This window comes from Mustela nigripes, chromosome 16 (genome assembly GCF_022355385.1).
Source record: "Mustela nigripes isolate SB6536 chromosome 16, MUSNIG.SB6536, whole genome shotgun sequence".
NCBI lineage: Eukaryota > Metazoa > Chordata > Mammalia > Carnivora > Mustelidae > Mustela > Mustela nigripes.
The window spans coordinates 825,591-847,459 of NC_081572.1; the positions used below are offsets into that span (position 1 = coordinate 825,591).

At 55.3% G+C, this 21,869-nt stretch overlaps 1 protein-coding gene across 17 annotated transcripts in view; it reads left to right on the plus strand.

The window, feature by feature from the left end:
- Positions 1–21,869, plus strand: part of CCDC57 (coiled-coil domain containing 57) — an 89,216-nt gene that overhangs the window by 63,147 nt on the left and 4,200 nt on the right. For 14 of the 17 annotated variants that reach the window (XR_009400421.1, XM_059380196.1, XM_059380195.1 and 11 more), the window contains one exon: positions 372–588. Coding sequence is in view for 16 of the 17 variants with exons in the window: in XM_059380196.1 (XP_059236179.1) it covers positions 372–588 (217 nt within the window). In the remaining variant the exon portion in view is untranslated. The other 3 variants (XM_059380204.1, XM_059380206.1, XM_059380210.1) reach the window with 3 other exon arrangements.

The window sequence follows — 21,869 nt, forward strand, 5'->3', positions numbered from 1 at the left end:
AGACGGTCCTCTTAGGATGGAGGGAGTTGGCTCTCATGCCTCCGCAGACTGGGCGCACCCGGGGCGCGGGGGGACGGGTGGGCACGGACGCCAGAGGGGGTCTTGGTGCAGCCAGAGAGGTGGGCTCTGGGGCATTTCCATGGAGACCAGACTGCTTTGTCCTTCCAGGGTCCGTAGGAATCCCATCTGGTCCCGCATTGGCCAGCCAGTGTGCTTGGGAGCGTGGGCCTGTCCCCGGGGCCTCTGCACGACAGCCCCCGAAGCCTCTGCCCAAGGCCTGGCGTCCAGCCTTGCCTGCAGTCTTGTCGCTGACTCCAGGGGCAGGGAGGGCCGGCTCTCTGGGATCCTTCTGTCTGTGTTTACTTCCCTAGCGGCAACACAGAACATCTGCGGCGACTTGCAGATGCCCTCGGCACAAAGAAAACCAGTCCCCAAAGCTGCGCCCGGCTCACGAAGGCCCCACGGAGAGTAGGTGCCTGGCTGGGAGCTCCTCCTCGGTGGCCAGCGGTCCCCTCCAGGACACATGGAAGTTACTGGACCTGGGATCCAGCCCCTCTGGCCTCACGTCCCAGGATGACTCGGCACCAGGTAGGCTGGGGTAGGGCTCCAGGGTCCTCAACAGGCCAGGCTTGGCCCCTTGCCGCTGACAGAAGCCACAGGCAGAGAGACGGCAGTGGTGACACAAGAAAGATTATTTCAGGGATGCTGTTCCTGGACGGCCAGCGGGCCAGCATTCAGAACCCTCCAGGTGCAGGAAACATGTCCAGTTTATGTAGGGACCGCATGGGACAAAGGTCCATGAGTGCGGGCAGGCGGCCGTGACGGCCAGCTCGGCCCGTCATGGGATCCGTCGCGGGGGTCCCGCTGGCTCAGTCCTTCCAGCTCGAGGAGAATTTCCATTCCCACTGGGGACCCTGCTCTCGGGGTCTCAGAGAGAAGCGGGAAGGCAGAACGTGAGCCATGACCATCTGGCCGGAGGTCAGAACAGGGGTGAGATGTGCTGTCCCCGCCGCTGCCGGGCAGGGCTGGGTGGCCACTTCCAGGCTGACATGCGGACAGACACGGGGTGTTCCTTCCGCCTGTGTGGGCGCTCCGGCCACGTCACCCATGGGCCCGTCCACACCCACCGCATGCCCTGCAGGCCACCGGCGGGGGTCCCCTCCCTGGGGAGCTGGTGCATCCACCGGGGTGACTGGGCACTCCCTGTGCCAGCCGGCCTCGCGAGCAGGGCTCTGTCCTTGCCCTAGTCCCGCCTGGTGCTCTCGATGTCAGAAGGATCCACCAGGAGGGCCCAGCTCTGGGGGAGCTGCATGCCACCCCCCCTCGTGGCAAGATGGCGGAAGGGCAGCCCGTGCGGAGCCCCTCGGGGGTCCGTGTGCACAGAGCATCCCTGCTCTGGCTCTGGCCCCACGCAGCATGCTCCGTTGGGTCGATGTGCCCCAACCCGTGTGACCGTTGTCCCTGCTGTGGACTTTGTGGGTTATTTCCAGTCTCTTCTGTCACACGTGTCCTGTTATAGCGAAGGGTCTTGCAGCCCGAGGGGCTTTGCTTTGTCGGTTCTAGAAGCCGCTGTCCAGCGGGGCTCTGGCCGTGTCTGCAGCCGCTGGGGTGGGGAGGTGGTGGCCCTTCCGAGTCCGCCCTTCCTCTCCCGCCTTCCGGTCCCTGCCCCTTTGTACTTGGAGTTTGCTGTCTTTGTCTTACTGATTTGTGGGAGCTGGTCATTTATGATGGGAATTAGGCCTTTTCTAAAACATGAATTACAGATCTCACCACCCCACTACCCCCCAGGTTCTCACTTGACTTAAAAAAAATTTTTTTTAAACATTTTCACATTTAAATTCAATTAATTTACACCGAGTGAACTGTCAGTTTCAGGGACAGAAACTGACAGTTCAGGTCAGTGACACGTCGGCTGCTCAGGACGCCCCATCCCGTGTCCCCCCGAGTGCCCGTCACCCAGTGCCCCCGGCCCCTCCAGCCTCGGGTCTGTTTCCCGTGGCTGAGGGTCTCTTACGGTTTGTCTCCCCCTGATTTCGTCTTGTTTTGTTTTTCCTTCCCTTCCCCTTGGCTGCTCTGTCTCGTTTCTCAGACTCCTCGCTGTCAGTAAGATCACGTGATGACGGTCTTTCTCTGACTGACTTATTTCATTCAGCCTAACAGCCTCTAGTTCTGTCCATATCGTTGCAAATAGCAAGATTTCGTTTTCTGGTGGCTGCATGGCGTTTCGTTGTGTATATACACCACATCGTCGGTATCCATTCATCTGTCGACGGGCATCTCAGCTCTTTCTGTAGTTCGGCTGCTGCGGACATTTCTGCTATGGACACTGGGGTGCTCGTGCCCCTTCGGATCACTGCATCTGTATCTTTGGGGTAAACACCCAGTAGTGCGATTGCTGTGTCATAGGGTAGTTCTATTTTCAACTTTCCGAGGAATCTCCACACTGTTTTCCAGAGTGGCCGCACCAGCTTGCATTCCACCAACAGTGCAGGAGGGGTCCCCTTTCTCCGCATCCTCACCAGCGTCTGTCATTTCCTGACTGGTTGATTTTAGCTGTTCTGACTGGCGTGAGGTGGGATCTCGTCGTGGTTTTGATTTGTATTTCCCTGATGCCGAGTGATGTTGAGTATGTTTTCATGAGTCTGTTGGCCATCTGGATGTCTTCTCTGCAAAAATGTCTGTTCATGTCCTCTGCCCATTTCTTGATTGGATTCTTTTTGAGTTTGATAAGTTCTTTATAGATTCTGGACACTAGCCCTTTATCTGATACGACGTTTGTGATTATCTTCTCCCATTCTGTCAGTTGTCTTTTGGTTTTGTCCACTGTTTCCTTTGCTGTGCAGAAGCGTTTGATCTTGATGAAGTCCCAGGAGTTCACTTTTACCCTTGCTGCCCCTGCCTTTGGGGACACATATAGCAAGAAGCTGCTGCTGCCAAGGTCACAGAGGTCGCTGCCTGTGTTCTCTAGGATCTGGATGGACTCCTGTCTCACACTGAGGTCTTTCATCCATATGAGTCTATTTTCATGTGTTGTGTAAGGAAATGGTCCAGTTTCATTTTTCTGCATGTGGCTGTCCAATTTTCCCAACACCATTTGTTGAAGAGACTGTCTTTTTTCCATTGGACATTCTTTCCTGCTTTGTCAAATATTAGTTGACTATAGAGGTGATGGTCCATGTCTGGGTTTTCTATTCTGTTCCATTGATCTGTGTTTTTGTGCCAGTACCAGGCTGTCTTTTTTTTTTTTTTTTTAAGATTTTATTTATTTGTTTGAAAGAGAGAGAGAGATCACAAGTAGGCAGAGAGGCAGGCAGAGAGAAGAGGAAGCAGGCTCCCCGCTGAGCAGAGAGCCCGATGCGGGGCTCGATCCCAGGACCCTGGGATCATGACCTGAGCCAAAGGCAGAGGCTTTAACCCACTGAGCCATCCAGGCACCCCGATGGTGTTTTGATAGGGAATGCATTAAACGTGTAGATTGCTTTAGGTAACATAGACATTTTCACAATATTTGTTCTTCCTACCCATGAGAATGGAATGTTTTTCCATTTCTTTGTATCTTTCTCCATTTATTTCATGAGTGATCTGTAGTTTTCAGGGTATAGCTCCTTTGTGTCTTTGGTTAGGTTTGTTCCTGCACATCTGACAGTTTCGGGTGCAGATGTACGTGGGACGGACTCCTTACTTTCTCCTTCTTCTGTCTTGCTGTTGGTGTATAGAAATGCAACTGACTTCTGTGCATTGATTTTATATCCTGACCCTTTACTGAATTCTTGTACGAGTTCTCGCAGTTTGGGCGTGGAGTTTTTTAGGCTTTCCACATAGAGTATCATGTCTTCTGCAAAGAGCTAAAGTTTGACTTCTTTGCCAATTTGGATGCCTTTAATTTCTTTTTGTTGTCTGATTGCTCAGGCTGGGACTCTAGTACTATGTCGAATAGCAGTGGTGATAGTGGACATCCCTGCCGTGTTCCTGACCTTAGGGGAGAAGCTCTCAGTTTTTCTCCATTGAGAATGATCTCCGCGGTGGGTTTTTCATAGATGACTTTGATGATATTGAGGTGTGTACCCTCTATCCCTACACTGTGAAGAGTTTGGATCAAGAAAGGATGCTGTACTTTGTCAAATGCTTTTTCAGCATCTATTGAGAGTATCCTGTGTTTCTTGTTCTTTATTTTATTTTTTTATTTTTATTTTTTAAAAGATTTTATTCATTTACTTGAGAGAGACAGAGAGAATGAGAGAGAGAGAACATGAGAGGAGAGAGGCCAGCGGGAGAAGCAGACCCCCTGCCGAGCAGGGAGCCCGATGTGGGACTGGGTCCCGGGACTCCAGGATCGTGACCTGAGCCAAAGGCAGAGGCTGAACTGACTGAGCCAACTAGGCACTCGCATTTGACTAAATTCTTTAGATTTATCCTTACATATTTTGCAAATCTCCCATAGTAGTCTTTGGATATGTTTTTCTTCTTCCAGAAGAATTTTAAAGGAGAATTTTTAATGGGAAGCTCTTTCAGGCCTTATTCAAGGAGAGTGTTCCCTCTGCCTCGCGTCTGAGTCACTCTAGTTCAGTGTAAAGCTCAGCCTCGTGTCCCAGCGCCCCAGCAGAGGCCTGGACTCACACTGCCTCTGCCCACGGCCCCACAAACCTGCCGAAGGAAATGCCACAGTCAGGCCGCCTGGCCAGCTCCGTCAGTGGACCCCGCTGACTGTTGGTCTCGGGGTCATGGGCTCAAGCGCCATGTTGGCTGGAGCCAACATACAACAAAATACGTAGCCCAGAGTGTGCTCCTCAGACATGCTGCGGTCATGCTTGAAGGCACCCATACGTGGCAAGGAGGTGAAGAGCTTTTAGAGCCAGAGAGCCCGTGAAGGAGCCCCCGACTGCAGGCTGATCGCCACCGGCAGCTTTGACCCCGGGGCCCCCGTCAAACTGGGTAAACTTGGCACTGGGTGTCGTAGCCTCACGGTGTTCAGAAAGCAAGTGACAAAACTCAGGGCCCATCCAGGGTGGGGGTGTGACAGGCGATCCTGGCTCAAAGACAGAGACTGGGGAGGATCCCCCCCACCCTCCACGGGAAGGTGAGTCAGAAACAGCTCCGTGCCCTGCCTGCCCAGAGCGGGGTCAGGGCCCTCGCCCAGACACTGGCAGCAGGGCTGTCACTCTAACTTGTCACCGTGAGAGAAATGCTCTCATGGGAGTTGGTCCCAGTTACAAGGCCTGGGTGGCCTAAGGATTTCAGTTCTCAGGATTCTGAACCGGTGGAGCCCCCAAGGACCGGGTGGCAGTGGAGACAGGCCGCTTTAGGGGGCCTCCTTTGTCCCGGGCCATAAGCATCCCCACAAATCAGATTCCAGCTGAGAGTGGGATCCCACACACAGGGGTCAAGGCACTGGGAATGAGACCGGCAGAGCAGAACCTGGAAGACACAAGGTCTGACCGGCTGAGTTTCATAGATTCAAACCAGTAAGAGACTCACAAGAAAGCATGTTCGGGAAACAAAGAATTATAAAGAAAGACCAAGCAAGCTTAAGAAAAGAACAAACAGGAACTTTAAGAAAAGGAAAACGTAATTATTCAAATTAAAATCTTGGTGGGTGGGTGGAACAGGTTGGTGATGCAGACATATATGAAGAAATTACTCCGGACAGAGCGACTGGAAGAGAAGCAGGAAGAAAGCAGGTCAGGAGCCGCGAGGACGGCGTAAGCAGGTGTGGCAGGACGCCTGCCGGCCAGAGCCTCCAAAGGACAGAGTCTGGGCCAGAGGTGCCCTGGGAAGATCCGCCGAAGCCAAGCGCGCCCCCCCTCCCCCCGGGCAGCCTGGCAAACCGCAGCACGAGTAACCGCCCGGCCGGGCGCGGGATGTGTCCGACAGCCTCGAGCGCGTGGGCGTGGGGGCGGCGGCGGCCACCGCCCGCTCGCAGCGGTCCCTGGTGCCAGGCGACGCCTCTCCCGGGCCGTGCGCACGTACTGTGGGCCCGGAACCCCCGAGCCCGGGCACGCGGCCTTCACCACCCGAGCGAAACGAAGACTTGAGAGACAGTGAGAACTGAGCAGCTCGCCCCCCGCCCCGTCCCGCGCTGAAAACCAAAGGACCCAAAGTAGCAGGTGGCTGACTTTTCCGTGAGGGCCACAGACCACAGGCCGTCACGCCCGCGGCCGCACCCACCGGACTCCACTTAGGAAAACGGGGCAGCCGTGCTGCGTCAGCTCAGTGCACGGCCGCTTGCTTTCTTCTTTTTCTTTTTCCGAGTAACCCCAGCACCCAGCACGGATGTCGAGCTCTCCGTCTGGACATGAAGGGCTGCGCACCCCAGCAGGGGCTCGGCCAGGCGCCCTGCTGTCCGCTTTACTCCTTAGGACATTTTATTTCTGTTCTGGAAACCACACACGTACGTGTGCTTGGTGAAATCTGGGCATCTTTTGCCACGGAAGGCCTTAAAGACGGCGGGAGTGGTCCCCAGGGGACGGGGGGGACAGGGGAGGTCAGGCAGCTCGTACTGTGGTGAGGTGGAGGTCACTGCGGGGTCACGGCTGGTCTGCGGGGGCTGGTGGCGGGGTCGTGCCAGGCTTCCCGGGGGGAAGCGGCTGGAGGCCAGGACGGGGTGGACGAGTTGTCCTGGAGCCTGTGCCCTGCGAGAGGACCATGCCAGAGGAAGCTTGTCTGCGTGCAGGCCACAGAGGCGGGGGGCACACAGTAGGTCTTGCAGGGGGAGGCAGACTCAGGAGAGGAGGGCCGGAGGCCGTGCGGCGCTGGGGTTGGACAGGACAGAGGCAGGGGCTTTAGGGGTGGCCAGAACTGTGCACTCAGCTGACGGGGGCACCGGCCACGCTTCATGGGGCCCGGCAGAAGACACAAGGCCCCAAGGGCAGGTGTGAGGCTTTGTCTCTCCTGGCACAGCTGACGGCTGTGGGTCCCCTCTCTCCCCAGCCCCTACCCCACTCCGGGGCAAGGCGGACTTGGGGGTAGGCTGCAGGCTCATCTGCCCTCTCCGCCTGAGGCCAGGCGACGCAAACACCCGCGGGAGAGTCCAGAACAGAAGCTGTCCGAGCTCTGACAGCAGAGATGCCAGAGACCGCTGGAGAACCGTCCTGGGAGCAGGTCTGCTGGTGGGACAGGAGGCTCCGGTCAGATCCTCTTTCTTGCTTTTTTATTTAAGTATTTAAGTGTGACCCAGAGCCATGGCCCAGAGAGGAGGAGGCTGTGGGAGGCTTGCAGAACCCAGTTGTGAAACGGCCGTTGGACGAGTCGGGAAGCAGGTGGAAGGCGAAGGCCCAGCAGCGTCCGACCCACGGTGCGCGGGGCGGCCGGCTGGCTACCGCCGGCCGTGGCAGAGAGCCTCCTGCGCGGGGAGAGAGCAGCCCCTGCCCCCAGCAGCCTGCCATGCTTGTGCACAGGTCACAGGACAGCCTCCTGGGAGTGACTTAAAACACTTTATCTCATCGGGGCACCCCCAGAAACTTGCATGTGCTCCCTGGAGCCAGGACGGGACAGCCAGAGTGGGGGGCATCCGATCACATCGCTGACCGTGGCGCGGCCAGCACAGCAGTGGGACCGACACACTGACCCACACAGGGGAGTCCCTCAGTTTGCACGTTAGGTCCAGAGGCCGGTGAGCCTGGGGCCGGCTCCTCCGGGATTCTCCCTCATCCTGCTGGTCCAGAAGGGCTGCAGAGCTCTGACCGTCGCGGGGGAGGCTGAGCGCCTCTTTCAGCGCGAAGGGAAGTGCTTCTCCAGAGCTGCTGACAGGCCCCTTCCACCTCATCAGGGCGTTGTCTCAGACCCTGAGGACAGCAGCCAGGAGCTGTGTTGGGGTCCTCAGCGGGAAAGCTGGTGTGGAGGAGCCTTCAACACGGTCTGTGCAGCGGGGAGGGTTGCTGTTGTCCTTAGTGAGCGGGGCTTCGTGATGAAAAGGCAGAGGCGTCTCGGTGTAGGCTTTTGGCTCGCCCTTTGAAAAACTGAGGTGGGGGGAACAGGTTGAAATGAATGCGGTTTAGATGTTTTAACGAGCTACAGAGCTGTACACCGGAGTATGGAGTACGCATAACCGAGTTACCTGTATGATACTTGACGTCGTGTAAGCGTACTTTTGAAGACCTCACTGGTTTCCTCAAAGACACTCTTAGGCAGACAGGAACTCTGCTGGAGGGGAAACGTGTGTTCCCAAGCCCGATGGTCGAGTACAAAGCTGGAAATCGGACCCCAGACAAGCAGTCTGGAGGCTCCATTCTAGAAACTAGGATGAAGTGGGTTCGCGTTTGTCTATATTCGGTGCGTGGTGAGTAGCCGTCGTGAGCAGTCGGAGTGGCGAGTCGTCCGATGGTGTGGGACATCTGCGTCCAAACGGGAAGAAGTACCTTTAGTTCACGGTGTATCTCGGGGGCACGTGGTTCTTACACTGGAAGGACACACACGCTCCTTGGTTTCTAGGCGGGACCAGAGCCACCCCCATCTTGCCCCCACAGGCCTGGCCGACCCCTGCTGCACCCCCATGTGAGGCTGGGGCCTGAGCCCAGACAGTTGCCTGGGGTCCAGATCACCTGATGGCACCCAGCGCCTCTGGGTCGCCCCTCGTCCCTCCATCCTGTCTGAGGGGTAGGACCCCCCGTCCCGGCCCTCCGCCCAGCCCCACTTCCGACAACCCCGACCCACACCTGCTTCCTACCCCTCTCTCTTCTGGCTCCACTGCAGGGCCTACGGGCCACAACCTCGGCGCCCCGCCCCCCCAGCCCTTGTCTGTGGACACCTCCTCGCCACCTTCCTTTGCAAGCGCCTGCCTGCCTCCCCCGCAAGCCCAGCCCCCATCCTGGGACTACGTGCACCTGGGCTGGGGGCATCAGCCTTGATCCTTGACCCTCCCCTCTTCCCCGCTCCCTGTGGTCGGCCTGAGCCCGTACACAATCGGTGCTCAATCAAGTTGAGCAGGGAGATAACTGGAAAGAATGGAACCCAGGGAGGCCCTTAGTCTGCAGCCCAGGGATCTGGATTCCTGGGAAGAGCCTATGATTAGAGCAAGTGCCCAGCATTGTTGACAAAGTAGGTTTTGACAATGGACTCTTCCTGGGAGGAAGTACTACATCTCGTAAAGCTGTTTTCTCCACCTTGAAACGGCCGGTTGCTAGTTTTCCTTGAAGCTAAGTGAGTGTGTTTTCAAGGGGAAGAGGTCATACAGGGGAAAGAACCAGGCCTTGTAGATGCCAGTGCATCGGTAAGGAGGGGCCAGCCCGGAATGGCCCGGTCGGAGCAGAAGGGACCGCCCTCCACCAGCAGTGCTGGCCGCACACTTAAATGACTTAAAATCAAACCTGAATATATACAGAAATGGAACTGAGGATTCACAAAAGACCAGAAGGTTAACCTGAGATGGGATTTAAAAATCACAAATGTCTAAAATAATCCCTTTATCACTTCAAAAATGATCTAACTGGAGAGAGATTTTCTTAAGCAAGATGCCAAACTTCACATACGAGTAATTCATCCCAGCGGAGCAGGACGGTAGCACTCAGCCAGGACCGCCGCAGAAAGGCACAGCTGTCGGGGCCCCACTGGCAACTCAGCGCCTGCCTTGGGAAGCCTGACCCAGCTCGGAGGGGCAGGCCGGGGCACTGGGTCTTCCGGGAAGCGCTGTGTTGGTGAGTCTGTCTCGGGGGTGGTTGGGGCAGTCAACCCCACAACACGTGTCCCGGCCACGTGTGTGGACACTCAGGAAGCAGAATGCCCACCGGGGCAAAGGGGGCTCCAGACCTCAGCTAGTCATGGCGAACACCTACTTCCTTGTGGCTGAGAAATAAATTTAAATGGTGCAGAGGGTTTTCCGCCAGAAGACAGTCCCCTTCTCCCCTCCCTCCCTGTCACTCCCCTGCCTGCCTCCCATCCCATCTCTGTCCCCCAGACCACAACTGTCCAGTCCCCTGCCCCTCTCCAGGTGTGCCCTGCTCTCTGTGGCCACAGAAGCAAATATTTTAAAATGTGCGTGCCTCCCCTTTTCTTTTTAGTTGTATACAGCAGCAGACAGCTTGCTTTTTAAACCCCCAGCGGCCGTCTTTCTCTCTGTTGGTACAGACAAACAGAGCTAACACTTCCCAGTGATCCACTGCTGAATACAGGCTTTAAGTGCTTTGTATTCACGAACGTTTCAATGGCCTGTGGTCTTTGCTCCTAAGACTGTGCTGCTGTGTATGTGCGGGTCTGTGGGAGTCTGTTGTCAGGACGGTATCTCCAAGTCGAATCACTGGGTCAAAGGTGTGAGAGGTTTAAGTTCTGTGGAGCTATTTCCAAATCACCCTCAAGAAGTTGGCCCGGTTTGTGTTCATGGCTGCAGGGCGTACGAGTGTGTTTCCTAACTCCCATAATGGTGGACTTTTTTTTTTAAGGCTTTATTTATTTGAGAGAGAGAGAGAATCTCAGGCAGACCGAGCTGAGCACAGAGCCCCTTGTGGGACTCGACCCCAAGATCAGGGCCTGAGCCAAAACCAGGAGCCTCCGGCACTTCTGGATTTTTATCCAGCATTTTCTCTTTTGCCAATGTGATGATGAGAAACACATTTCATTATTGGTTTTAATTTGCAGTTTTGAACTGTGGGTGAGGCTGGCTGTCTTTCAGGTGCTGTGGTCATTAGGTTTCGCACAGTGTGTAAAAGTGACCGCGGAAGCTCGCAGGGTAAGAAAATGCATGTTCGTTGTGAGCTGTGAAAGTCAGACCCTGCTCTAGGGAGGGGGCGGCTGGAGATCTGTTTTTACAAATGAATGTAACCTGAACGGGGTCAGCGGCCTTTCAGGAAACCGCAGGACCACTGCTGTCCCATTTTCAAGTGAGGAAACCAGGGCCCAGGACTCTGAGTGCCTGCCCAAGGCCAGGGAGCTCCTAGCCAGAGGGCCCAAGTACTGGTCCTGCCTGCACTCCTGGAGCTCCGGAGGAGCAGGGGCAGGTGGCCGGGGGAAGGGCCAAGGCTGTCCCAGAGGTCAGACAGATAATGGCGGTGGGGGGGCACCTGAGGAATGTGGCTGTGGGGTCACCTCCTCCAGAGAGGAGGCGGGCTCTGCCCCGGAGGCCCCGCCCACTCAAGGCGGGTCCTGCTCCAGCTGCATCATGGGAGCTGGTGGGCGGGAGCTCTCCTGTGGGGTCTGAACCCTGCGTGGAGACCCTCGCCCTCCTCCCTTGCTGCCTCCAAGGGGATCCCCTGGGGGTCAGAATGAGCAGGGGGAGAAGGGCTACAACTTCGAAGGGTACAGTGTGGGTGTCACTTTCTTTTCTTTGGATTATTGTTCTTTTGAAAATTACATTAGTGTTTCCTGGAATTAAACATTTTGCTCTTTAAAAAGGATTGCATAAAAGGTTAAGAAAAGGCTATGCATGGTGCTACTAACTGGCTTCTAATCCAAAATTATTTTTAAATCCTGTGTGGTAAGAATGTTTCCAAACAGATCTCTCTACAGAGATGACATCTGAATCAGATAAGCACGTTGCCAGGCTGTTCTTAACCAGCAATCCACGGAAAAACAGACCCAGCCACCTTGTGTTCACAGCCCGAGCGCGCGTGGAGGCCTCTCGGCAGCGGGTCCCTTTCTCAGCAGCTCCCAGAGCTCAGAGGCCAGGGCTCTGCCTTCGGGTGAGCAGACCTGGGCCCACAGACACTAGGTTATTCCCCTAAGGTCTCCCAGCTCCCAGTCAGGGGGGATCAGGACCAGAGTCCAAGCCGATGCCCTCCGGACCCTGAGCCCACTGGCTGAGGAGAGTCGCGCCATGGTACCTGTGGACGCCAGGCACAGATGGCTGCGTGCAGGACTCAGGGAGCCACGCTAACCACCGGGCGGTCCTCTGGGTGGCGGCGGCAGCGGGCCGGTGGGCTGGCTCTAGCAAGCCCGTGACACCGTCCCACAGTTGACCCTCAGTGGCAGATGGTACAACGCGCCAGATCGTCCCATTTTTCCAGAGAAGCTGGAAATCTTGTTTTTATGTAGCACATTTTCATTTTTGAGTATTGGCAACTAGTTAAAAAATCAGAACAATGTGTGTGCCAAATTACCGCTGGTTTGGCCGGCCCCGCCTCGTGCCGTGTGGCCCCCCGGCTGGGGGCTGTGCCAGGACTGCACGCGCAGAGGAGAGGACAGACGACACGCTGCCGTGACTCTGCTCAGCCGGCGGGCTCCAGAGAGAGGCCCGGCCTCTGGCAAGGTTCCTTCCCAGCCAGGGAATCTGGTGACTGCTGGGAAGACTGGGCTTCTCTACTGGAGAGTCCGGAATGTTTCCACTTGTTATCGCAGGGCAAACACACCAGGCCCTCCTGGGCTTGTCCTCATGTCCATCCTGCAGCATGTCACCTGCCTCTGACTAGGGCTGAGTGGGCCCCCAGGACTCCGTCTTATCTGTCCCCTTCTTGGTGTCTGTGTTCTTGAGTGGAGACTGTCCTGTGCCCTCCCTGAAGGCTGCGTCGGCTCAGGAGCAGGGTCTGGACCTTCCTCTGAAGGCACCTCGCTTCAGCTGTGGCTCTGTGAGCCCAGCCCTGGTCTGAGGTCATAAAGACATACAGTGAACATGGGACCTTAGAGTTACCCCATCCACGGGGTATCGCCAAGGGTATTACCATCTGGCTTCCACAGAGATGCTCCTGTTTTTCTCATGAAACCCAGGGTTTGCACACACGACCGCAGGCTGAGGGCCCAGCACCGGCTCTGAGTGACGACCACTTGTGATATGGATTTGTGATAAGACAGGTTAGAATGGCACAGGTTAGGTGACCTGAAAGAATGTCTTGTGATTCTATTGTAAATGCACCTGGAACAATACATTCTCTTCTTCCCGCGTAGCCCTCATACCTGGGCACTCACCAGGGACCTCCCCTTGGGTCTGAGAGCCTTACTGGAATGTGAGCATCTGTGAGACAGACAGACCTAGGAGAACCTTGTGAGACCCGACTCAGAGACCAGCAGCATAAGCCACAGGAAAGGAGGCCAGCTAGAGCCAGGGGGCCTGGCCTCTGCGCCAGAAACATGTTGTGAGGCAATTTCCAGTCAGGGCTCATTGGCTGGGCTCTGGGAGCATGAGCTGCTGATGGGTGGAGGGCCTCCCGCTGGCGGGCTCAGCACGCGTTCTCGCTGGCCACTGCCACAGAGAGACCTCATGAGCCACGTGGGGACAAGGGCTGGCCCTGAGAGCCAGGAAGCTTATTCGGCACTGTGACTGTTAGGTTGTGGGACCCCAGGGGGCAAGGGGTCTCCCCCCTGCTGCCCTTCACCCTCTTGGCTCCGCCTGTTCCCACTCTCAGGCAGGACTGGACGGGAGTACCTGGCATACCAGCGAAACTGGTACGGGTTGCTGTGCGCTACCTGTCAGCACTGTTGTGATCACAACCAAAGAAATCCCAGAACCAGTGCTCTGGTCAGAGAGGGGAGCAGCACCAGGTCCTGAGCTGGGCGAGCAGCGCCGGCTTCCTGCCTGGGCTAATGATTACAACCTGAGACATTTTAAGAAGTGCAGAGTGTCCTGTAAACTTTTCGAGAAGCAACGGTCAAGTAGATCTTTGTTAGCTCTCCTCTTGAAAGCATTTTGATGAAACAGTTATGCCACTTGGGGGAAAGTTTATGTAGAAAGAACTTCTATACCAAAGTAAATACTTTAAGAAATAGCCAAATCGGCTTACTCTTCCACGGCGTGTGTTCTGGGGCCACAGCATGGCTAATGCCCTCTTCCTCTTCTGGCTATTCTATGGACTATGCTTTAATGTCTCTCTGTAAACAGCTAGGAAATTGGACAAAATATATGAAACAGCTGTTTTCAGGCATCAGGCAATAGTCAGCACAGGATCATGGTCCTTGAAAAAAGGAAAACAAATGAGGTGAGTTCCAGAATCCCCCTGACTTTCTGCCTGAAGGCAATTTCTGGGCTGAAGGCACAGAGAGGGAGGCCAAACAGAACTCAGCAGCAAAGTGAGTTGCAAAAATGGGAATTGGAGTTTGGGAAGGCAGAGGGGGCTGGCAGTCGCAGGACAGTCTAGAAAGGAGGGTACTACACAGAAGAGAGCTCCAGAAACCTGTAGAGGCATGTTTTTGAGTTCTTCCTGTGTACTAGCCCATAGACATGTAGCGTAGCTATCTATACGAAAAGGGGAAGGAAAGACAGACAACTTGTAAGCCGAACCATTTCCAGAGCTGTCAGAGTAGGGAGATACTCAGTCCAAGGAATGAGTGTCCGTCGTCACCTCCCTTTAGTGGAGACTGAGAGAAGTCACACGTCAGCAGTAGGCCTAGGTACCTCTGGAGTGAAGACCCACGTAGACTTAGACTAGAAAAGTTAAAAATCTTTGAAATGACCAGTCAAGGAACCTAACTGCCCACCAAAATAAAACCAACACTCTAAAAAAATTTTTCAAGGAAATGTTACAATGCCTAACACCCGATCAAAACGTACAAGACACGTGAAGAAGCGAGAAATGTGATCCACATGCGAGAGGAAAATCCATCGGTAGGAAGAGGCCCAGAAATAACCGAGCAGACAAAGATATTAAAAAGAACTGGAATGACTGCATTCAAGTATTTAAAGGAAAACATACACATGATGAGAAAAACCGAGAATATGAAAAGTTCTAAACAAAACTTCTGTAGGTGGGAACTATATTTGATAAGGAAAGCTCACTAGATGGGATTAACCCAAGAATAAAGATGGTAGAAGGAAAAACAGAAAGTTCCAAGTCATCGCAAGAAAATCTGTCCTAAATGAGACGCCAAGAGAGAGCGAGCCTCGGCCTCCTGCCGGCGTCCATCAGTCCACCAGAAGGAGGAGAGAACAGGGAGAGACTGAACTATTCCAAGCAGTAATGACGAGGGTCACCTGGGTGGCTCCGTCGGCTGAGCGTCTGACTCGGATTTCAGCTCGGGCCGTGATCTCGGTGTCATGAGATTGAACCCGTGTCACGCCCCACACCGAGCGCAGGGTCTGCTGAGATTGTCCCACTTGCATGCTCGCTCTCTGTAATAACAAAACAGATTCCCCCTAAATTTGATGCAAACTCTTCTCTCACAGATCCGGGTTCAACTACCCCAGCAGCTGGCTAAACACACGTGTGCCACCCAGGGAGGGCTGCAGCTGAGTTTCTAGAAATCAGTGATAACGAAAATCTAAAATGCAGTCGAATGAAAAACAAAGGACACAGTGCGTGGAGATGAACAAATAATCACGGCAGACTTCTCTTCAGAAACTGCAAGCCGGAAGACAAAGGCTCACCGGGTTTAAAATACTGAAAGAAAAGCCGTCAAAATGGAATTCTGTATCTAGCAAAAATATCCTCCAAAAATTAAGGCAAAATAAACGCTTTCACAGATAAACAAATCTGATAGAACTCACCACCAACTGACCCCCCACTACACAAAATGTTAGAGGATGCTCTTCGGACTGAAAGAAAATGATGCCGGATGGAGATGGGGGTCAACAGAGAATAATCCGGAAAGGCAGACACGGCGGGTCTGCAGGTAAATGAAGAAGACAGGCTTACATTTTCTTCACACGCTAACTGTTTAAAACGCACGCATTAACAGTGTCTTATGGGGCTTGTGAGACGTGTGGAAGTCAGAGGTGTGTGCTACCTGTCACAAGGTGGCAGGCGTGGTGGGACAGGGAAGGGGAAGCATGCTCTTGCAAGGCTCCTGGAGGTGACATTGTGCAACAGCGTGTCACAGCAGAATGAGGTAAGTCAAAAGTGCACGTAAACCACAGAACGGCCATTAAAAAACAATGACAAAGAACAGCCAGTAGTGCAGTATAGACCCAATGGAGTGAAAACATCAACTCAGAGCAGCCTCGGACAGAGGGAGAGAAGAACAGGGACGGACAGGACAGAAAACAACCCGCGAGTGCGATCTAGCAAAAAGGTACATTTAAAACATTAAAACCAATCACGTTGACGATTATATTAAACGTAATGGTCTAAATATTGCATGAAAAAGCCGACTGGGAGCAGAAAGCTAGCTCGACTGTGTGCTGTCTGCACGAAACCCACTTGTACATGCAGAGGCAGAGACAAGAGAGGCTGGACAGCTGCCTGACGTCCAGCAGGGTGGACTTCCCCACGAGGAGTACTAAGATCACGAGGTACATTTCGTGACGGCATGGAAGTCAGTTAATCAGGAGGACACAACTTTCCCAAGTGTGTATGCTCCTAATGCCAGCGTGGCAAACGCATGGAGTCTATCGACTCTCAGAAGGAGAGCCGCTTGGGGGGCTCAGTCAGTTGAGCATCCAACTCTGGACTCAGCTCAAGTCGTGATCTTGGGGTCGTGAGATCAAGCCCCATGTCAGGCTCTGCACTCGGCATGGAGTCTGCTTGAGATTCTCTCTCATCTCCCTCTGCCCTTCCCCCCGAATTGTGCTCTCTCTCTCTAAAATAAATAAAATCTTTTTTTAAAAACCCTCTCAGAAATGGAAGGAAATGTAGAGGGGTCCGTCATTATACTTGGGGCCTTGTGGATTTCTCCGTCAGTAATCAGCAGAACAAGGAGACAGAAAAGTCAGCCGGGGTCTAGAGGGTTTCAGCAGCTCGGTCAGCTAGCTCGGCTGAACAGGCGTGTGTACGGCTCTGTAACCTGCACCAGAACACACATTCTTTTCAGATGCACCTGGGACATTTGACAAGATAGGCCACATATTGGCCATCAAACTGGTCTTGGTAAATTTGAGAAGACGGTAATCATACGTACTGTATTTGCTGGCCGCAAACATGTTATATCAGAAATCAAGAACAGAGAAGTATCTCAGAAAATAACAACCAAACAATGCTCACGGGTCCAAGAAGAAATCACAAAGTAGTCCTTGGAAACGTAAGCGTCCAAATACTTACATGAGAGAAGAACACCGTTCTGAATTCAGTCGTCCACCTGACCACCTCGAAAAGCTAGACAAATACGGGGCGCCTGGGTGGCTCTGTTGGTTAAAGCGACCGACTCTTGATTTCAGCTCAGGTCATGATCTCGGGGTGGTGAGGTCGAGCCCCATATCAGGCTCCACGCTGTGTGCTTGAGATCTTCTCTCTCCCTCCCTCTGCCCCTTCCCCATCTCTCTCTCTCTCTGTCTTTTTTTAAAAGATTTTATTTATTCGACAGAGAGAGAATGAGAGAGCACAAGCAGGGGAGTGGCAGAGGGAGAGGGAGAGGGGAAGCAGGCTCCCCGCTGAGCAGGGAACCTGATGCAGCGCTGATCCCAGGACCTTGAGGTCAAGACCTGAGTGGAAGGCCGACACTTCACCTACCGAGCCACCTGAGGGCCCCACCCCATCTCTAAAATTTAAAAAAAAAAAAAAAAAATCTTAGAAAAATAAGAACAAACTAAATTCAAAGTTTAGGTTTATAGTAGGAGAAAATAGTAAAGATACAAGTGGGGAACAATGAGGGGCGCCTGGGCGGCTCCGTGGGTTAAGCCTCTGCCTTCGCTCGGGTCATGGTCTCAGGGTCCTGGGATCGAGCCCCGCATCGGGCTCTCTGCTCAGCGGGGAGCCTGCTTCCCCTGCCCCCTGCTCTCTGCTTGTGATCTCTCTCTGTCGGTCTCAAATAAATGAAATGTTTTTTAAAAAAAGAAAAAACCGACGGATTGGACTCCGTGGACAACGCAGAGTCTGCTTTCCCAGTGACGCGGTGAAGACGTGAGAACGTAAGCCACAGGCTGGGCAGCGTGTCGAGGACTTGCACCCAGAACATACAAGGAACTTCACAAGTCAAGAATGAGACACAAATGCACACAACAGAAAGTAGCCAAAATGCTTGGAAAGACCCTTTACAAAAGAAGATCATTAAATGGAGAAAAAGCGCACGAGGGATGCTCGAGGGTGAAGCCAGGAGGGCACTGCAGACCTGAAGAACAGGGCAGCGCCCGCTCCCGTGACCCAGACCATGTTGGAGCGGCAGGACGTGTGCGCACACCGCGGCCGGGGCGGGGGTGGGGGTGATGTGATGTCGCTGCTTTGGGAAGCCGTTTGGCAGTTTCTTAAGTTAAACGTGTACTCACGGCACAGCCCAGCCCTTTGGTTTCGAGGCTACCGTGCAGGAGAAAGGGGAACGTCCACGCAGGGCCACCTGGGGGTCGGTGGCTAGACCCGGTCGGCTCTTGATCTGGGCTCACGTCATGGTCTTGGGGTGCTGGGATGAGCCCTACATCAGGCCCCGCCGTGCTCCGCAGTCTGCTTGTCCTCTCCCTCTGCTGCTCCCTCATACGCTCTTGCTCTCTCCGATAAATAAGTTAAAAATATTTTTTTAAAAAGTCATGCACCCAGAGAGTTTAGCATGAATGTTTATAGCTGCTTCGAGCCCAGATAGGGGACGAGCGAACGCCCCCCCGGGGCACAACGGAACACTAACCCGCAAGTAAAGGAGCTCGGGTCATCCGTAAGAACAGGAATGTTCTCGGGAAACATTTCTTGGGTTTCTGGGAGAACCAGGCTTCAGAAAGTGCCCAGTGTCTTGTGTTCCACTGACGGGAAGCTCTAGAAGAGACTGTGGGATCAGTGGCAGCAGAAGGCAGGGCTGGCTTGGGGCTGCAGGGGTCAATGTTCCAAACGCATCGAGGCGCACGTTTTCTAAAAGCCATTGAGATGTACGGTTAAAAATGGGCGCATTGGGCGCCTGGGTGGCTCGGTTGGGCGACTGCCTTCGGCTCAGGTCATGATCCTGGAGCCCCAGGACTGTCCCGCATCGGGCTCCCAGCTCCGCGGGGAGTCTGCTGCTCCCTCTGGCCTGCTCCTCTCACACTCTCGGTAAATAAATAAAATCTTTAAAAAACAATGGGTGCATCTATTGCCTGTAAGTTGTAACTGGATAGAAGCAATTTTCTCAGCAAGGAGCCGCGGCCATCCAGGGACGACTCCCGGCGGGCGTCCCTCCTCCACTCCATGTGCTCGGTGTCTGTCCTGCCGTCACGAGGACACCACCTGCATTCCTTCCAGGTTGCTGCGGGACCTCGGAGGATCCTGGTAATTCTTATCAATTTACTCAGCTCTTAATTACTCCGCGCTGTGGAGCTTCGGAGCTCCCGGGGGAGGTCATTGCCGCCGCCTGTGTCCTCCCCCGGGCTTCCCGGAAGGGCCCCAGGAGCCCCTGCGGATTGGCAAAGGTGAAGATATTACCCTTTAAAAGACATTAAACCGGGTATAGAACAAACCCACTTGCATTTTTTCGCTCGCTCTTACCTGAAATAATGGCCTGGTTTCCATCGGCTTCAGGGGAGACATCCGCCTTCTCGTCTCATGGGGTCGTTTCGCATCTGGAGAAGGCTGCAGATCGGTCACTCACGCACCTCTGCTAGGGAAGGGCCACCGCGCGGCCCCCGCCAGCCCCCGACTGTGTAACAAGGGGCCGTGCACTCACGAAGCAGGCGGCCGTCCTGTTCACAATTTCCCTCTTTCTGACATTTTATCCTGTCCCCCAGGCGCTTGCTGTTCTAGAGGGAAGCTCCCCAGAGTCCCGGGTTGGCCTCCTCGCCCACAGCCACCCCCACGCCGGCAGTCCGTCTTCCCTAAGGACATCATGGGGTCGTTTTCAGAAGGCAACTGTCGCCTTCCCCTCCAAGCCTTCTACCCCTGATTTCTCGCTCTTTCCTTGTAGAGCTGGCTGGACCTACAGCCACAGGATGGTGGGCATCTCATCCACTCACAAACCTGAAGGCAGTGAGGCTGGGTTTTCCACCAAATACGTGTGGTTGCTGGGTTCTAAAAATATACCCTCCATCAAATTAAAAAATTTCTTTTATAACCCAGATTTATTGAGAGTTTTCATCACAAATAGGTATTAAACTTTATCAGTTGTTTCTGCATTGATTATGGTAGACATGATTTTTTTCCGTTTTCACTTATTGATGTGGTAAATATGTGTAGATTTTCTGAGAAGAAGCAGGCCTCGCATTACTGAGATAAATTCTTCTTTTTCTTTTTCCTTTTTTTTTTTTAAGATTTTATCTACTTATTTGTCAGGGAGAACAGGGAGAGAGGGAACACAAGCAGGGGGAGCGAGAGAGGGAGACGCAGGCTTCCCGCCCGCAGGAAGCCCGATGCGGGCTCGACCCCAGGACCCTGAGGCCACAAACTGAGCTCCGCCAACCGCGTCCCCAGGTGCCCCCGGCGTTGCATTTTCTGATGTGAACGTTCATCTCTGACATGCACAGTGACCCTGCCTTGGTGTCCACGTGGGGACCACAGGCCCTGGAGCCGGCCCCTCTTTCTGTACAGGAGCCTTTTCTGGAAGCACCTGCCTGAGAGTCCCCAGCAGCGCGGCAGAGGCAGGAGGGAAGACCTGTCCCCTGAGGGCTGGGCCTCTGCCGGACAGTCCAGGGAGCAGCCAGTGCGTCGGGACCGAGGCGGCCCCGTCTCCAGGCCACCGTGGGCAGAGATCGCTGGGGAGCCCGAGACTCCTGCCTCGGAGACGCCTGCCCGTCCCCGCAGCCCTACCGTCTTCTGGCCTGTCCGCGGTGCCTCTGCCTGCCCCCCCTGGCAGAGCCGCCCGCGGGTCACCGGGCTGGAAGCTGGGCCGCAGCTCAGGGCCCTGGCTTCCTGTGGGTGGAGGACCTTCTAGGCAGGCCGACGTGTCCTAGCTGACGTTCCGTCCGGCCAGGGAGGCGGTGGGCGGCGTGGCCTGTGGGGAAGCCAGGGGCTCCGTCAGGTCGGTTTCTGGGCTTCGTGAAGCCTCCTCTGAGCTGGGGCACACGGCAGAGAGGCACTCTGGCCACTGCGGGCAGCCGAGACCCCCTTCCAGCTGGAGTCCAGCCCCCAAGGGTGGCCGGGGCCCCTTTCCCGGCGGAGTCGGGAGTTCGGCCGTGGCACTGTGGTTCAGGCCCTGAGGCCCACGTCTCCGCGCAGTTTGGCTTGGCCTCCTGAGGAGGGGGGACATCCGACACCTATCGCCCCCCCCTTTGGAGCAAAGTTAACCACTGTCCCCTGGGTCTCCTGGAGAGGGTCGGGGAGTGAAGGGGGCGGGGACACCGCGGCCCGGGCATGAGACAGGAGTGCGCGCAGAAAGCTGTGCCCTGAGCCCTGCGGGCTTGGCGTCGGGACTCGGCACACAGGACGAGTGTCCTCTCGTGGCCAGCCCTTCCAGAGGGAAGTGCCCCGGGAAGCCACCGCGGGCCTTCCTGCTCCCCACGCAGCTGCAGCCACACAAGGAGCTGCACCGGCGCCGCAAGCCACGTCCCAGAGCCTGACCGCCGGGCCCCGGACCCAGGGGAGCCTGCGCGGGGACCCCTACTCCGCCGGCACCTCGGTGGTTGGCCTGTGGGCATTCTGTCCGTTTGCCTCTGTTTCTGCGGCGCCCGAGAGCAGCCCGGTGCAGCCCTCACCAGACCTCCAGAGAGCCATTTTGGGGTCTGGTGTGGGGAAGCCTCTGGCCGGAGTGGCTCAGCGCCTTGAGCACGATGGGCAGCTTGTGGGCGTGTGGCCAGCGGCAGCCCTCTCCAGGGGCCGCATTTGCGAGGAAAGGGAGAGCATTGCTCAGTCCTCTGCAGCGGCCTCCTCCGCCAAGCGGGGCAGAGAGCAGCTCACTGCGGCGTGTGGCCGGGGCACGAGGCGGGGCGGCGCCAGCAGGGAGCCTGCCGGCTGTGACCGCGGTGTGGCCGCCTTGGTCCCGTGTGGACACAAGTCCTTCGTGAATCTCACCCTGTTTAGCCAGCTTTGGGGCTTAGATCTGTGGAAAGGAGGCAGGTGAGAGCCAACCCCTCCCCCTCTGCTCCCTGTGCCCCACAGGATGGCTCTCTGACTGCTCCCCAGGCCCTCGGCCCAGGGTCCCGACGTCCATTAACACAGGCCGCACCCCCGGCTTGTCCACTGCACGCTTTCCCCTCTGGGGCCCGGGCACTTCTTCCCGCCACCGCCTCTGCGGGGCTGGTGGACTGGCCATCACTCTCTGCT